This window comes from Phoxinus phoxinus (assembly GCF_949152265.1).
Source record: "Phoxinus phoxinus genome assembly, chromosome: 2".
Lineage (NCBI taxonomy): Eukaryota > Metazoa > Chordata > Actinopteri > Cypriniformes > Leuciscidae > Phoxinus > Phoxinus phoxinus.
Window position 1 is genome coordinate 282,915 of NC_136877.1, and position 17,533 is coordinate 300,447.

The 17,533-nt window shown below is 46.0% G+C and overlaps 1 protein-coding gene across 6 annotated transcripts in view; it reads left to right on the top strand.

The window, feature by feature from the left end:
* rbpms (RNA binding protein, mRNA processing factor) overlaps positions 1-17,533 on the top strand; it is a 55,297-nt gene that overhangs the window by 15,239 nt on the left and 22,525 nt on the right. For 2 of the 6 annotated variants that reach the window (XR_013796224.1, XM_079600710.1), the window contains exons 5-8: positions 2,527-2,677; positions 5,707-5,805; positions 5,847-5,865; positions 9,282-9,351. Coding sequence is in view for 5 of the 6 variants with exons in the window: in XM_079600710.1 (XP_079456836.1) it covers positions 2,527-2,677; positions 5,707-5,805; positions 5,847-5,865; positions 9,282-9,309 (297 nt within the window). In the remaining variant the exon portion in view is untranslated. Of the gene's footprint in view, positions 1-2,526; positions 2,678-5,706; positions 5,826-5,846; positions 5,866-9,281; positions 9,352-17,533 lie in introns of all 6 variants that reach the window. The other 4 variants (XM_079600709.1, XM_079600708.1, XM_079600707.1 and 1 more) reach the window with 2 other exon arrangements.

Genomic DNA, 17,533 nt, shown 5'->3' on the forward strand with positions numbered 1-17,533 from the left:
CCGCACTTAATAAATCTTGAAATTAGATGCACACACACACACACACACACACACACACACACACAACGAAAGGCAGCATTAAACTGGCTTTGTTTTGCATTTGTATTCTGTTGTTTCCCAAGTCTTTTTATGGGTTACTCACTTTGTACTGAATTGTAATAAATATGATTAGTGTTTGATTACAGATCTTGACGTGAGTTTGATGTGAAGTCTCGATACTCGATAACTATTCACGTCATGTCACACAGATAGCTGGACTGAAAACTGAAGCAAACCGTAGTTTAATACACTTAATCTCATTAGTTCTGTGTTTCTGGAGTGAAGATGCATTAGAGGCCAACCGATATATTATTTTTACTGATTAGCGACGGCAAGCACCACAGTCTCCACATGTGCCAGTTGACCATCGTAACACAGCAGATGTTAGGCCTAACCCTAACCCTAACCCTAACTAACCCTGACCCTAACCCTAACCCTACCCTAACCCTAACCCTAACCCTAACCCTAACCCTACCCTAACCCTAACCCTAACCCTAACCTGCGTCTGCCTCACCTGGAAATCTGGCCAGTCTCTACAGTCCTAACTACACTGCACTAATCAACACTTTTGTTGTTGCCCCCATTTTTCATGAGCTGATCTCAAGATCTAAGATTTTTCTATGGTCACAAAAGGTCTATTTGTCTCAAGTATTGTTCACAAATCTGTGTAAATCTGTTAGTGAGCACGTCTCCTCTGCCGAGACGATCCTCCAGCTCACAGGTGTGCATATGAAGATGCGGATTACACAGCAGGATTATTGCACAGGTGTGCCGTAGGCTGTCCACAATAATAGGCCACTCTAAAATGTGGGTTCGAAAACCAGTCAGTATCTGGTGAGTTTTGTGGATAGAAATGGACATTTTGAGATATACAAATATGGCATACCATCAACAGATTATTGCTGATTATTGATTATTGTGAACTGGTCACAAACAGAAACTTTAATTTTATCATTTTAGACAGGATTATTCATGTTTTTCTTTTGTGTTCATTTGCAGCTTTAAGGTAGAAAGTGATGTAGAAAAATTATACGGCACAACCATGAAAAAAATGATTAACAACAGTTTTATCTGTTAACATTATTTAATGCACAATGAATGAAGTGAACAAACATGAACAATCAAGTCTTTGTATTAAATAACATTCACAAACATTAATATTATTAATAAAACATTAAATATTGTCACTCAATGTGTTGATATTAGATAAGTTCGGTATTTTACACTTAAAGCCCTGTTTTCAGATCGTTTCTGATGAATAGAACGGTTAAGATTGCACTGGAACAACCCTTCCTAAAACACATTATACTTTCGTTTACAAACTCGTGAAACTCAGCGAGGGGTCAGGGGTGTTCACTGATATGCTCACACAGAAATCGCTGCAAAAGTTGCTTTCCAACAGGTTTATCGTAGTTTTTGTCCAACTCCATTGACTTGTATTGGATGTAGGGCTGGGCGATATATCCAACGCATTCTCATCCTAGGGCGTCATATACTGACACTTTTGACATTTCGTCTACATCCAACGCACATGGCACCCTTTAGCGTCAATTTGACACGCACAGAGCTTTGTTCGGTTATGGTTAGTTTTAGGTCTGGGGTAGGGTTAGGGTTAGACCGCTAGGAGGCGCCTTCTGACCCATATCTATCTGCGTGTCATATTGATGCTAAAGGGCGCCATGTGCGTTGGATATAGACGATATGTCAAAAGCGTCAGTATATGACGCCTTGGGATGAGATCGGGCTGATATATCACATGACATTGTTAGGCGCATCTCGTCAGTAAAGCCGGTTCCTTGATTAGTAGTAAATCACCATCACCTGCTTTCAGATGTAGTGGCATTTACTACACAGAGCCGTAGTTAACTGACAAGCTGAGCCATATCGCATTAATTATCGCAGGCGATACGTCCGGTGATGGTGATTTACTACTAATCAAGGAACCGGCTTTACTGACGAGATGCGCCTAACAATGTCATGCGATATATCGCCCAGCCCTAATTGGATGTGCTGTGAGGCACGGTATTACAAAAACTACGATAAAACCTGTTGGAAAGCATCTTTTGCAGCGATTTCTGTGTGAGCATATCAGTGAAAACCCCTGACCACTCAGTTTCACGAGTTTTTAAACGAGTTTGAGTTGCTCAAAGGTGGGAATAATAAAATAATAAAGGACTAATCCTTCAAAATAATTATTTTTCTATCATAGTAATTGATGCATAATACGACAGTAATCCAGTATTCAAAGCTACTCTGAAACTCTGAAACTCTAACTCTACTCTAAAAAGAAAAACCCTAACCCTGACATGAGATCTCCACAAGCTCACTTGTACCGAGACCCCCCGTCTGAGAAACCCTGCTGTAGAGATCTGTATAAAGTAGATGAATAAAGCACATATCATTTGAGTTGTGTGGTGCGAGGATGAGGTTGATTTCAGCAAGAGGAAGACATGTTTGCTGTAATGATGTCTGATTCCGGTTTTTCAGGGAGTTCGCTTTGACCCGGATATTCCCCAGACTTTACGGCTGGAGTTTGCCAAAGCCAATACCAAGATGGCCAAGAACAAACTAGTGGGAATCCCAAACCCTCCTCCATCCCGACACAGTCCTGGCCCGCCCTGTGTCAGCCGAGACTCCTGTGAGTTAAACACGCATGCATACGTTATTCTGTCTATATGAGGACGTAACGTAAACGCTTCGGTTACTAACGCAATCTTGGTTCCCTGAGATAACGTAAACGAGCATGGCATCAGTTTCTGGCGCTATGGAGAAACTCTGTTTCTCAGAAATACTGAAGCCTGATTGGATCACGTCTGTGCACCTCCACAGACACATGGCACTTCAGCCGGCAGAACAGGTGGAGCTGACGGCCTACACAAGTCTGCGCTGGAGGCCATATCGTCCGACCTGAGGAGCGGCGCACATCGGCTGTGTGAGCGGATTAGTGCCGCCAGCAATGCTCATTCCCGTTATCTCAGGGAATCGATGTTACATTAGTAACTGAAACGTTGCCTTTTCAATATGGTTCTCTTGCATTGCTTCAGTTTCTGATGCCATGGGGAACGCAATCCAATAGCGCCATGTTACTGTCCTGCGAGCCCAGGGCCCTTATTAGGCTTATATCAAGGACTATAAGGGACATATATATGTTACCCTGGACCACAAAACCAGTCACAAATCGCATGGGTATATTTGTGGCCATAGCCAACAATACATTGTATGGGTCAAAATGATCGATTCCCTAATCTGACTGGACCCTTAAAGGGCCATGGGCTAGTTTGAAACAGACAAAATACTTGATTGAAGAGCAGGAATGTCTAGGTTATAAATTCTGGAAAAGGTGTAAGGCGAGCCACTGCACAGATCTCAGCAATGGACACCGCACTTGACCACGCCAAGGAGGAGGCCATTAAGACACTGGAGGCCAGCACTATTGCGTCCACTATCCGATTAGATTCAATTAGAGCCCCTCCGAAGCACAACAACAGCTGAGGACTGTGGATAGATCCCAGGATGGAACTTCACAATTGGGTTGTTCCTCCCAGCTAATGTGTGTATCGTATGCTCTGGCTCCCAGGGCTGATGTGGCTCTGCACGGCTTAGAAGGGTTGAGCGGTTTTGTCTTCCATCCGAGAGCCGGTGAGGGCAGAGGTGCGCGGTGACGGTCTCCTCTAATGGAGGAAGCTTTATGTGCCCCTTCTGCTCCACACTGTCAACAGAGCTGAGGCCAGAAAAAGTGCAGTAGTGACCTCACACTGAGTAGGGGGCGCTCCACGACTTAGTGAGTTCTTCATGAACTTCTGGGAAGAACGGGACTGGTTGCTGGCAGAGGCCTGTGGCTCCTCCGGGGATGAGCACTCTAAGCCCAACTCTTCTACGGCGGATAGGACATGGACCAATTCCGAGCCCAACCACGGCCTGGTATCACCTTCCTCTTTAGACAGTGGGGTGGCTGGGTCCTCCGCTGGGTTGGACCACTTCTCCACATCAGAAGTGGGCAGTGATGTGGTGTCATCGAAATCCTTCTCTGAACTGCCGAGAGAGACTAAGCCGCTTGCCCCAGTGAGGGGTGCTGGTCATCGCGGGTGAAGAGCACTGGAGGTCATCGCGGGTGAAGAGCACTGGAGGTCATCGCGGGTGAAGAGCACTGGAGGTCATCGCGGGTGAAGAGCACTGGAGGCCATCCCGGGTGAAGAGCACTGGAGGCCATCGCGGGTGAAGAGCACTGGAGGTCATCGCGGGTGAAGAGCACTGGAGGTCACCGCGGGTGAAGAGCACTGGAGGCCATCGCGGGTGAAGAGCGATGGCCTCCAGTGAAGAGCACTGGAGGTCACCGCGGGTGAAGAGCACTGGAGGCCATCGCGGGTGAAGAGCACTGGAGGCCATCGCGGGTGAAGAGCACTGGAGGCCATCGCGGGTGAAGAGCACTGGAGGTCATCGCGAGTGAAGAGCACTGGAGGTCATCGCGAGTGAAGAGCACTGGAGGTCACCGCGGGTGAAGAGCACTGGAGGCCATCGCGGGTGAAGAGCACTGGAGGCCATCGCGGGTGAAGAGCACTGGAGGCCATCGCGGGTGAAGAGCACTGGAGGTCATCGCGGGTGAAGAGCACTGGAGGTCACCGCGGGTGAAGAGCACTGGAGGCCATCGCGGGTGAAGAGCACTGGAGGTCACCGCGGGTGAAGAGCACTGGAGGCCATCGCGGGTGAAGAGCACTGGAGGCCATCGCGGGTGAAGAGCACTGGAGGTCACCGCGGGTGAAGAGCACTGGAGGTCACCGCGGGTGAAGAGCACTGGAGGCCATCGCGGGTGAAGAGCACTGGAGGCCATCGCGGGTGAAGAGCACTGGAGGTCATCGCGGGTGAAGAGCACTGGAGGTCACCGCGGGTGAAGAGCACTGGAGGTCACCGCGGGTGAAGAGCACTGGAGGTCATCGCGGGTGAAGAGCACTGGAGGCCATCGCGGGTGAAGAGCACTGGAGGTCACCGCGGGTGAAGAGCACTGGAGGTCACCGCGGGTGAAGAGCACTGGAGGCCATCGCGGGTGAAGAGCACTGGAGGCCATCGCGGGTGAAGAGCACTGGAGGCCATCGCGGGTGAAGAGCACTGGAGGTCATCGCGGGTGAAGAGCACTGGAGGTCACCGCGGGTGAAGAGCACTGGAGGTCACCGCGGGTGAAGAGCACTGGAGGCCATCGCGGGTGAACAGCACTGGAGAGTCTCGCTGTGGAGAGATGAGCTCACTGCAGCCGAATGCTCGGATCCACGGCTGCTTCTTCCCATCTTGGCTCTTGAGGAAGTGCTCAGGTGCTCATTCCATGTGTTCAGGAGAACAAATTTTTCACTTCCTGGGAAATTGGTGCAACATATCTGTGATAAAAATGGACGTTGCTGCAATCAAGGAAGAAAGTGTGGGTCTTTTTTCCTACATCAAAACTTGTGTCGAGAAAACACAATAAAAGCTATCAGGTTCTCTTGCATTCGGATGCTGGTGTTTGAGATGCTTCTGGGAGGGAATTAAAACAAATCATTCTGATGACAGACTTTGTGTCCGGCGCTTCAGAACCACCAAACCAACATTTGAGATGCAACATCTTCTGCAGTGTATCAATGGAACGCATACACTTAGACTCTTCTCCTGTAAACTCATGCTAGTCCTGTTGTTGTTTAGATGACTTCACGGTCCCTGCACTGCATCCCAGCAGTCCTGATGTGTGGGCATCATACCCGCTGTACCCCGCTGAACTGCCTCCTGCTGCGTATGCCTACAGCTCATCACTGCACGCTCAGGTAACACACACCTGTCTACAGCTCATCACTGCACACTCAGGTAACACACACCTGTCTACAGCTCATCACTGCACACTCAGGGAACACACACCTGTCTACAGCTCATCACTGCACACTCAGGTAACACACACCTGTCTACATCTCATCACTGCACGCTCAGGTAACACACACCTGTCTACATCTCATCACTGCACGCTCAGGTAACACACACCTGTCTACAGCTCATCACTGCACGCTCAGGTAACACACACCTGTCTACAGCTCATCACTGCACGCTCAGGTAACACACACCTGTCTACAGCTCATCACTGCACGCTCAGGTAACACACACCTGTCTACATCTCATCACTGCACGCTCAGGTAACACACACCTGCTTACAGCTCATCACTGCACACTCAGGTAACACACACCTGCCTACAGCTCATCACTGCACGCTCAGGTAACACACACCTGTCTACATCTCATCACTGCACGCTCAGGTAACACACACCTGTCTACAGCTCATCACTGCACGCTCAGGTAACACACACCTGTCTACAGCTCATCACTGCACGCTCAGGTAACACACACCTGTCTACATCTCATCACTGCACGCTCAGGTAACACACACCTGTCTACAGCTCATCACTGCACGCTCAGGTAACACACACCTGTCTACATCTCATCACTGCACGCTCAGGTAACACACACCTGTCTACATCTCATCACTGCACGCTCAGGTAACACACACCTGCCTACAGCTCATCACTGCACGCTCAGGTAACACACACCTGTCTACATCTCATCACTGCACGCTCAGGTAACACACACCTGTCTACATCTCATCACTGCACGCTCAGGTAACACACACCTGTCTACATCTCATCACTGCACGCTCAGGTAACACACACCTGCCTACAGCTCATCACTGCACGCTCAGGTAACACACACCTGTCTACATCTCATCACTGCACGCTCAGGTAACACACACCTGTCTACATCTCATCACTGCACGCTCAGGTAACACACACCTGTCTACAGCTCATCACTGCACACTCAGGTAACACACACCTGCTTACAGCTCATCACTGCACACTCAGGTAACACACACCTGTCTACAGCTCATCACTGCACACTCAGGTAACACACACCTGTCTACATCTCATCACTGCACACTCAGGTAACACACACCTGCTTACAGCTCATCACTGCACACTCAGGTAACACACACCTGTCTACAGCTCATCACTGCACGCTCAGGTAACACACACCTGTCTACAGCTCATCACTGCACACTCAGGTAACACACACCTGTCTACAGCTCATCACTGCACGCTCAGGTAACACACACCTGTCTACAGCTCATCACTGCACACTCAGGTAACACACACCTGTCTACATCTCATCACTGCACACTCAGGTAACACACACCTGCTTACAGCTCATCACTGCACACTCAGGTAACACACACCTGCCTACAGCTCATCACTGCACACTCAGGTAACACACACCTGCTTACAGCTCATCACTGCACACTCAGGTAACACACACCTGCTTACAGCTCATCACTGCACACTCAGGTAACACACACCTGCTTACAGCTCATCACTGCACACTCAGGTAACACACACCTGCTTACAGCTCATCACTGCACGCTCAGGTAACACACACCTGCTTACAGCTCATCACTGCACACTCAGGTAACACACACCTGTCTACAGCTCATCACTGCACGCTCAGGTAACACACACCTGCTTACAGCTCATCACTGCACACTCAGGTAACACACACCTGTCTACAGCTCATCACTGCACACTCAGGTAACACACACCTGTCTACAGCTCATCACTGCACACTCAGGTAACACACACCTGTCTACATCTCATCACTGCACACTCAGGTAACACACACCTGTCTACAGCTCATCACTGCACACTCAGGTAACACACACCTGTCTACAGCTCATCACTGCACGCTCAGGTAACACACACCTGTCTACAGCTCATCACTGCACGCTCAGGTAACACACACCTGTCTACATCTCATCACTGCACGCTCAGGTAACACACACCTGTCTACATCTCATCACTGCACACTCAGGTAACACACACCTGCCTACATCTCATCACTGCACACTCAGGTAACACACCTGTCTACATCTCATCACTGCACGCTCAGGTAACACACACCTGTCTACAGCTCATCACTGCACACTCAGGTAACACACACCTGTCTACAGCTCATCACTGCACGCTCAGGTAACACACACCTGTCTACAGCTCATCACTGCACGCTCAGGTAACACACACCTGCCTACATCTCATCACTGCACGCTCAGGTAACACACACCTGTCTACAGCTCATCACTGCACGCTCAGGTAACACACACCTGTCTACATCTCATCACTGCACACTCAGGTAACACACACCTGCCTACAGCTCATCACTGCACGCTCAGGTAACACACACCTGTCTACAGCTCATCACTGCACACTCAGGTAACACACACCTGTCTACAGCTCATCACTGCACACTCAGGTAACACACACCTGTCTACAGCTCATCACTGCACGCTCAGGTAACACACACCTGTCTACAGCTCATCACTGCACGCTCAGGTAACACACACCTGTCTACAGCTCATCACTGCACGCTTAGGTAACACACACCTGTCTACATCTCATCACTGCACGCTCAGGTAACACACACCTGTCTACATCTCATCACTGCACGCTCAGGTAACACACACCTGTCTACAGCTCATCACTGCACGCTCAGGTAACACAGACATGCAGATAAGCAATAGAGAGGCTGAAAGGATTTAAAAGGAACCGCTGTGATGAGTGTCCGCTGGTGCAAGCTTGACTGACGTGGCCCGCCTGAACTTACACAATACTCAATTTCTTTAATCTTCTTTAAGCGCAGCGGAGCAACTGTGTCTAAAGTGCTGGAAAAGAGAGAGTTAAAAGTTTCTGTTGAAATATCAAGTTCTTCTAAGCTATCCGGGATGCTGAGATGATGAAACTGATCAGGAAGATTATTGATAAAGCAATCTTTAGTAGCAGAAGTAATCGGTCTAACATATTTATAACACGGAGTCGGCTTTGCAGCCTTGGCTAAATGTAATTTACACGAGACTAGATAGTGATCTGAGATGTCATCGCTCTGCTGCAGTATTTCAACGGCATCAACATCTATTCCATGTGATAGTATTAGATCTAGAGAATGATTACGACAATGAGTCGGTCCTGACACGTGTTGTCTAACTCCAATTGAGTTTACAATGTCTTTAAATGCCAATCCCAATGCATCTTTTTCATTATCTATGTGTATATTGAAATCGCCAACAGTAAGGACTTTATCTGCAGCCAGTACTAACTCCTAACCCTAACCTGGTTAACCCTAAGCTGGGGATCTACTGTACTCATGAATGTTAATGATCATACAGATGTTCTGACTGGAGTTTTGTGTGTCAGATCCGCTGGCTGCCGACTGCAGACGTGACCAATCAGGGCTGGAAGAGCCGACAGTTCTGCTGACGCATATGTGAGTATAACACACACATTCACACGCAAGGCACTGCATCATCTTGAAACTTGACTAATCTAAATATTATTAGAATGACTCATTGACTATTTGGTCCATGTTTCATTTGATCGGAACTATTTGAACACATTCACAGAGAAAAGGATCTTCACGAGGAGCTGACTAAAGCCCTTCAGCACTGCAGAACGTGTGCGTGTGTGTCCGTGTGTGTCCGTGTGTGTCCGTGTGCGTGTGTGTCCGTGTGTGTCCGTGTGTGTCCACGTGTGTCCGCGTGTGTCCGCGTGTGTCCATGTGTGTCCGCGTGTGTGTCCGTGTGTGTCCGTGTGTGTCCGTGTGTGTGCGTGTGTGTCCGTGTGCGTGTGTGTCCGTGTGTGTCCGTGTGCGTGTGTGTCCGTGTGTGTCCACGTGTGTCCGCGTGTGTCCGTGTGTGTCCGCGTGTGTCCATGTGTGTCCGTGTGTGTCCGCGTGTGTCCATGTGTGTCCGTGTGCGTGTGTGTCCGTGTGTGTCCGTGTGCGTGTGTCCGTGTGTCCGTGTGTGTCCGTGTGTGTCCGTGTGTGTCCGTGTGTGTCCGTGTGTGTCCGTGTGTGTCCGTGTGTGTGCGTGTGTGTCCGTGTGCGTGTGTGTGCGTGTGTGTGCGTGTGTGTCCGTGTGCGTGTGTGTCCGTGTGTGTCCGTGTGCGCGCGTGTGTGTCCGTGTGCGTGTGTGTCCGTGTGCGTGTGTGTCCGTGTGCGTGTGTGTTCGTGTGTGTCCGTGTGCATGTGTGTCCGTGTGCGTGTGTGTCCGTGTGCGTGTGTGTCCGTGTGCGTGTGTGTTCGTGTGTGTCTGTGTGCGTGTGTGTCCGTGTGTGTGCATGTGTGTGCGTGTGTGTGCATGTGTGTCCGTGTGCGTTCGTGTGTCCGTGTGCGTGTGTGTCCGTGTGTGTCCGTGTGTGTCCGTGTGCGTCCATGTGCATGCGTGTCCGTGTGCATGTGTGTCCGTGTGCGTGTGTGTCTGTGTGCGTGTGTGTCCGTGTGCGTGTGTGTCCGTGTGCATGTGTGTCCGTGTGCGTGTGTGTCCGTGTGTGTCCGTGTGCGTGTGTCCGTGTGCGTGTGTGTCCGTGTGCGTGTGTGTCCGTGTGCGTGTGTGTCCGTGTGCGTGTGTGTCCGTGTGCGTGTGTGTCCGTGTGCGTGTGTGTCCGTGTGCGTGTGTGTCCGTGTGCGTGTGTGTCCGTGTGTGTCCGTGTGCGTGTGTCCGTGTGCGTGTGTGTCCGTGTGCGTGTGTGTCCGTGTGCGTGTGTCCGTGTGCGTGTGTGTCCGTGTGCGTGTGTGTCCGTGTGCGTGTGTGTCCGTGTGCGTGTGTGTCCGTGTGCGTGTGTGTCCGTGTGCGTGTGTGTCCGTGTGCGTGTGTGTCCGTGTGCGTGTGTGTCCGTGTGTGTCCGTGTGCGTGTGTGTCCGTGTGCGTGTGTGTCCGTGTGCGTGTGTGTCCGTGTGTGTCCGTGTGTGTCCGTGTGCGTGTGTGTCCGTGTGCGTGTGTGTCCGTGTGTGTCCGTGTGTGTCCGTGTGCGTGTGTGTCCGTGTGCGTGTGTGTCCGTGTGTGTCCGTGTGCGTGTGTGTCCGTGTGCGTGTGTGTCCGTGTGCATGTGTGTCCGTGTGCGTGTGTGTCCGTGTGCGTGTGTGTCCGTGTGCATGTGTGTCCGTGTGCGTGTGTGTCCGTGTGCGTGTGTGTCCGTGTGCGTGTGTGTCCGTGTGCGTGTGTGTCCGTGTGCATGTGTGTCCGTGTGCGTGTGTGTCCGTGTGCGTGTGTGTCCGTGTGCGTGTGTGTCCGTGTGCGTGTGTCCGACAGACGAGGTCATGATCTTTCTCTCTCTCTCTCTCAGAAAGCTTTATTGGCATGACAAAAATACATCTTGTATTGCCAAAGCATCAATACAACATAGAAAATGATTTAGTACAGAAAATAATTCATTTTAAATAAATGTAAAATAAATAAATGGTAGAACACTATGAACATTTCAGAAATCTGTGAAAAGTTAGAATTCAGTGTGTGTGTGTGTGTGTGTGTGTGTGTGTGTGTGTGTGTGTGTGTGTGTGTGTGTGTGAGCGCATCACTGATTGGTCGTCAACTCTCTCTTTTTGTGACAAGCATCAATGCATCTTGCCGCTAGTATGACACAGTCTCTTTTTTCTCCTAATAGATGTTGAAATTGTGTTTTTTTGTTTAGTTTGATGAAGTTAGGGTAAAGTATTTCAAATTTTTTGTAAAAAGTCTCTCTCTCTCTCTCTCTCTCTCTCTCTGAGTGGATGTTGGGAGTGGGTGCGTGTGTGAGAGACACGTGTGGGAGAGCGTTTTGCTTTTTTTCAAACTGATTTATTATCTTTTGAATTTCCTTTTTTCTTATTTCCTTTTTTCTTTTTTTTCTCACTTCTCTGAGCACGTTTGTAGGTTTTAGTGTAGTTTTAAGGTTATAGCGTGTGGTGTGTGTGTGAGGCAGTATGACGTCTACCCCCGCGGGGGGAGCGTCGCCTCTCACCCTCAGGAATGGGTTCAGGTGTGCACCGGAGGCGAATACCTCTATTGAGGATGTTCTCCTCGCTGTAGGAACCAAGGTTGGTAACGAAAATATTAGTTCTGCTTCTAGAATGAATAAGGCAGTCGTTGTCTTTTTGAAAAATGACAATCAAGTAAAAAACTTAATTGAAAGCGGAATATGGATCAATGAAACGTACGTGCCTATTACACCGTTGTCGGCACCTGCAACGAAAATCGTCATTTCCAATGTGCCCCCATTCGTCCGCAATGAGAGCATTATTAAAGAGCTGACCAGATTTGGCAAAATTGCCGGCGCTATAAAAGATATTCCGCTAGGTTGTAAAAACGCTGGACTGAAACATGTGCTGTCTTTCAGGAGACACGTTTACATGTTTTTGAGCTCTCCCACTAAAACGCTTGATGTATCTTTTCGGATATCTCATGGGGAGAGTTCATATATGGTGTACGCCAGTACGGAGTCTTTGCGTTGCTTTGAATGCGGGGATATCGGACATAAACGATTCACCTGCCCACATAAAGCACGTAACGTTAATATCGAAAAGGAAGGCCCAACTGAAACATCTGACGCGCCGCAGATTGTGACGGAGAGTACACCGCAACAACCTGACACGGCAGATACGAATACCGAGGTAAGGCCTAATGTTTTGGGAAAAATTGTTATTGATGCTGAGGTTCCAAGTTGTAGTGATGTTGGTAACGTTAATAGAGATGTTTGTGGTGGTGGTCTAGTGCAGGAAAATGAGACTCATGATGAGCAAAGTGAAGAAATGGATTATGTGTCAGAAGCAACTGTAGAGAGTTGTAGAGACGATGATTCATGTGCTGACTTTGATGTGGCGAATTGTGGAGGTGATCTGTATACAGTTGAGCAGATTAATGCTTTTTTGGATGAGACAAAGGGTAAAAGTGTCGAGATTGGTAAGTTTTTTCCAGATTTAGACAAATTTGTGTCATCTGTTATGAAGGCAAGACAGGAATGTAGCCTAGAAGTTTTATCCCAGCAGAAAAGGTTTCGACTAAAAAAATACATAACAACAATTAGACAAGGAGTAAAACCAGGCAGGGCGAAACGCCGGGCCGTGAAATGTAGACGAAAATAAGTGCACGATGGGTATCTATCCTTTTCCTGGTTTCCTTCTCACAATGCTGTTTATTTCTGCTTTCCTACCCTATTTTATTATGGATGTCCTAAGAGTGGGGTCCCTAAATGTAAATGGGCTTAGGGCCAGTGATAAATTGTCATTGTTAAAAGAATGCATAAAGCTAAAAGAAATTAATGTGATGTTTTTACAAGAAACACACAGCGACATAAATAATGAAGTAGATTGGGGTTTGTGGTCTGACGGTCAGTATGTTCTTAGTCATGGGACAAATTTAAGTGCAGGGGTGGCAATAGTGTTTTCTCCTGAATTAGATGTAAACATTTTATCTATTAATGAATTGGAACGGGGGCGACTTCTTATAATTAAAGCTAAAATAAAAGATTTGTGTTTTGTCTTTGTTAATATTTATGCACCTAATATTGGTAAGGACAGAATTAAGCTTTTTGAGTTGCTAAAAGATACACTTGTTTCTCTTTCACAAGAAGATTTTTTAATTATGGGTGGAGATTTTAATTGCACCCTTGATTTTGTTATTGATAGGAATGGAGAAGAACCACATCCCTCTTCTGCTAAAGTTTTGAAGGCAATAATCACTCGTTTAGGGCTAGTAGATGTGTGGAGGGAAAAAAATAAAAATGTGAGACAATATAGCTGGATTAAAGTGGCAGTGGGTAGAGTTAGTGCGGCACGTCTGGATCGTTTCTATCTACATAAGAATCAGTGTAATAGAGTGATAGGTGCATATATCACACCCTGTATTATTTCTGATCATCAGCTCATTTTAATGAATGTTGTTTTATCAGAAACAAAACCGCAATTCTTTTATTGGCGTTTTGATATTAAATTAATTCATGATGTTAATTTCTATGAGAATTTTAAAATGTTTTGGAATTGTTGGGTTGAAGAAAAAAATGATTATGAAAATCTGCTTCAGTGGTGGGAAGTAGGGAAAACGCAGATTAAGCTTTTCTGTCAACAATTTATGGCACATACTTCCTGTCAAATTAAACATGGAATGGCAAAATTAGAGAAAGATATTTTAATTATTCAAAATATGTTAATTGATCAAAATGATGTAAATTTACAAGATGTTCTTAGTCAGAAGAGACAAGAGCTAAGTAATATGTTAAATGAAAAGGTAAAAAAAGCTCTTGTAAAATCACATTTTGTTTCATTACATGATATGGATGCTCCCACAAAATTCTTTTTTAATTTGAATAAGAAGTGTATTCATACCAATTATATGCATGCATTACGCACACCTGATGGGAATGTTACATCAGATCCTTTGGAAATGAGGAGACTTGCTGTTAATTTCTATGTGGACTTATATGCTGAAGAGTGCAGAGGAAATGATGTCGCTGATGAACTTTTTAATAACTTGCCTGTGCTGGATGAAGAAAATGTAAAGAAATTAGACTCTGATCTGACATTTGAGGAAGTTACAAGAGCAGTGAATCAACTTTCATCTGGTCGTGCACCAGGAATCGATGGATTACCAGCAGAATTTTTTAAAACTTTTTGGAGAATAATCGGAAAAGACTTTTTTAAAGTTTTACAAGAAAGCTATAAAGCTGAGGTTTTACCAAAAAGTTGCCAACGAGCAGTGCTCTCCTTGATCCCAAAGAAGGGAGATCTTTGTCTGCTAAAAAACTGGAGACCAGTAGCTGTTTTATGTTCTGATTATAAAATATTATCAAAATGTTTGGCAAATAGACTTAAAGGTGTTCTTGATGTATTAGTACAAAAAGACCAAACATATTGTATACCAAAGAGGTCTATTTATGATAATTTGTTTTTAATGAGAGATATTATGGATTATGCTGGAATATATAATGTCGATTTTGGTTTGCTTTCTCTTGATCAGGAGAAAGCTTTTGATCGTGTAGATCATCACTATCTTTTTAAGGTTCTTAAGTGTTATGGGTTTGGAGAACATTTTCTATCATGGATAAGAATACTGTATACTGATGCTGTAAGCATGGTTAAAATAGGAGGAGGTTTAAGTGTACCAATTCAAATGAAAAGAGGGATAAGGCAAGGGTGCCCGATGTCGGGTCAGTTATATACCTTGGCAATAGAGCCTCTACTTTGTTTATTAAGAATAAAATTGACGGGTATTCTAGTAAGTAATAAGCCAAAAGCTGAAGCTATTAAACTTTCAGCTTATGCTGATGATATAACTGTTATGGTTAGGAATACGCATGATGTCCAAGTAGTAAAGGAAGCTCTAAAGGTTTATGAAGGAGCATCATCCGCTAAACTTAATTGGCAAAAAACAGAGGCGTTATGGTGTGGGTCTGAAGGAAACTCTTTACCTGAATTACCAGAAAATGTTAAGTGGGGAAAGTCTGGGTTTAAATTCTTAGGAGTGTATCTTGGTAAAGATGAATGTAGGATGAAGAATTGGGAGGGATTAGTAGAGGCAGTGCTTGCAAAGTTGTCTAAATGGCGATGGCTGCTACCCCAGCTATCTTATAGGGGAAGAGTCCTGATAGCCAACAATCTTATAGCTTCCACCCTTTGGCATAAGATGATGGTTTTGGATCCTCCAAAAAAAATAATTGAAGAAATTCAAAAGACTCTTGTAAAATTCTTCTGGTCAGGACAACACTGGCTAAAAGCTGCTGTCCTATACCTTCCAATTCATGAGGGAGGTCAAGGATTAATTGACATTTGTTCCAGGATTGCTGTTTTCCGTCTGCAAGTGGCACAGCGTCTTTTATATTATCAGCATCAGCAGTGGATGGACGTAGCATGTGCTTTGTTGCAAAAAACCAGAAGAATGGGGTTGGACAAGCAATTGTTTGTCATGTCCTTGGATGGACTTGCATTGGAAGGATTGGCTGGTTTCTACCAGAGTGTTTTGCAAGCTTGGAAGACTCTATCATTTTCAAGAGAAAGGGAAGGATCCAATCAGTGGGTGTATGAAGAGCCTTTGTTTTTCAATCCACTTATCTCTGTTGAGTTGTTGAGCTCTGTCACTGTTCGGTCAGCAATGTTGAAGGCTGGAGTCTCCAAAATATGCCACCTACGCAGGGGACTGAGCTGGATTTCTGTAGAGGAGTTGGCACAAAAGTTGGGCTTCAGGTCTGAACGTTTTATCAAGAGGATGCTGGATGATCTTGAGGAGGCCCTCCCTGTTTCTATGAGGGATTTCATGAAAGTTTATCCGGTGGAGAACTGTGATGCCAGAGATAATGCCCTTTTTCCTGAACTGCACGCTTCCATAAAAAGAGAAGACTGGCAGGAAGATGGCAGAAAGTTGCTTTCTATGGATATACCAGAACTGAATAGCTTTAGTATTTTGAGCAGAGTAACACTTTACAGAGCTTGTGTAAAAACCATACATTTTCAACATCTTAAGGATGTAAAAGCTACAAAATGGACAATGGTGTTTGATTCAGGCTCTTCCCCGAGAGGTAGCTGGCGGTCCATGTACAAAAGCCCCATTGAAAAGAGGGTGGGGGATCTTCAGTGGAGAATTGTGCATGGGATTTTAGGTACGAATAGACACAAAGCACTCCTTAATGTCTCAGACGATGAGGGTTGTCCTTTTTGTGGGGTGTCTGAAACTGTTTTTCATCTTTTTATTGAGTGTCCACGTTTAGATCAAATTCTGGGTTTAATGGAAAGCTGGAGTATGCAGCTTGTGGGAAGGTTTAATCAAGAATTGTTTATTTTTGGTCCCAAATATTCAACAAAACATAAATCCAAAGTGATTTTATTAAATTTCTTGTTTGGTGCAGCAAAGTTGGCAATTTGGTGTACAAGAAGGAATAAAGTAGAAGGGAGGGAAAGCGTGGACACTGTTTTGATGATGAGAGGTTTTATAACGAAGAGATTAACGATGGAGTATGCGTATTTTAGCCTCATCAATGATGTTGATTCTTTTTTTCATGTGTGGGGAGTTGATGGTTTTATATGTGAAGCTGATGATCAGGGAGGTTTTGTATGTCATTTATGAGTGTTCAGGAGTGATTTTTATTGTATGTTTTTATTTTATTTATTTTAATTATTAGGGGCCAAGCACTGAAGGTGCGGGCACCTATTGTATCTGTTCCCGTTCTTATTCTTCTTTTTCTTCTTCCGACTGGGCGTCTATGACAGCCCATAGAAGCGTATGCGGGAAAGTTGTTTTGGTTTGACATTCTGATAGAGGACATTCCCAACATCAAATACACCAATTTTGGTGTTTCTAACTCATTCCCTCTAGCGCCACCACCTGTCCAAAGTTTCAGAAATTGTATGCTAATAACTTTTGAACCGTAAGGCCTATCAACAAAATTCTTTTTTCCTCTGATTCCTGAGCTCACGACGATTCGATTGCACCCTATGACGTCATTTTCCGTCATAATAGTTTTCCCGCCATTTTGAATTTTCCAAAAAACCTACTTTTTCGAACTCCTCCTAGGCCGTTGCTCCGAATTTCACGAAAATTGAACCAGATCAACTCCAGACCATGACGACAAAAAGTTATGGAATTCAAGTTGATTCGTATTACCGTTCTCGAATACCGCGCAAATAAATTTTACGTAGCGCTTGCAAA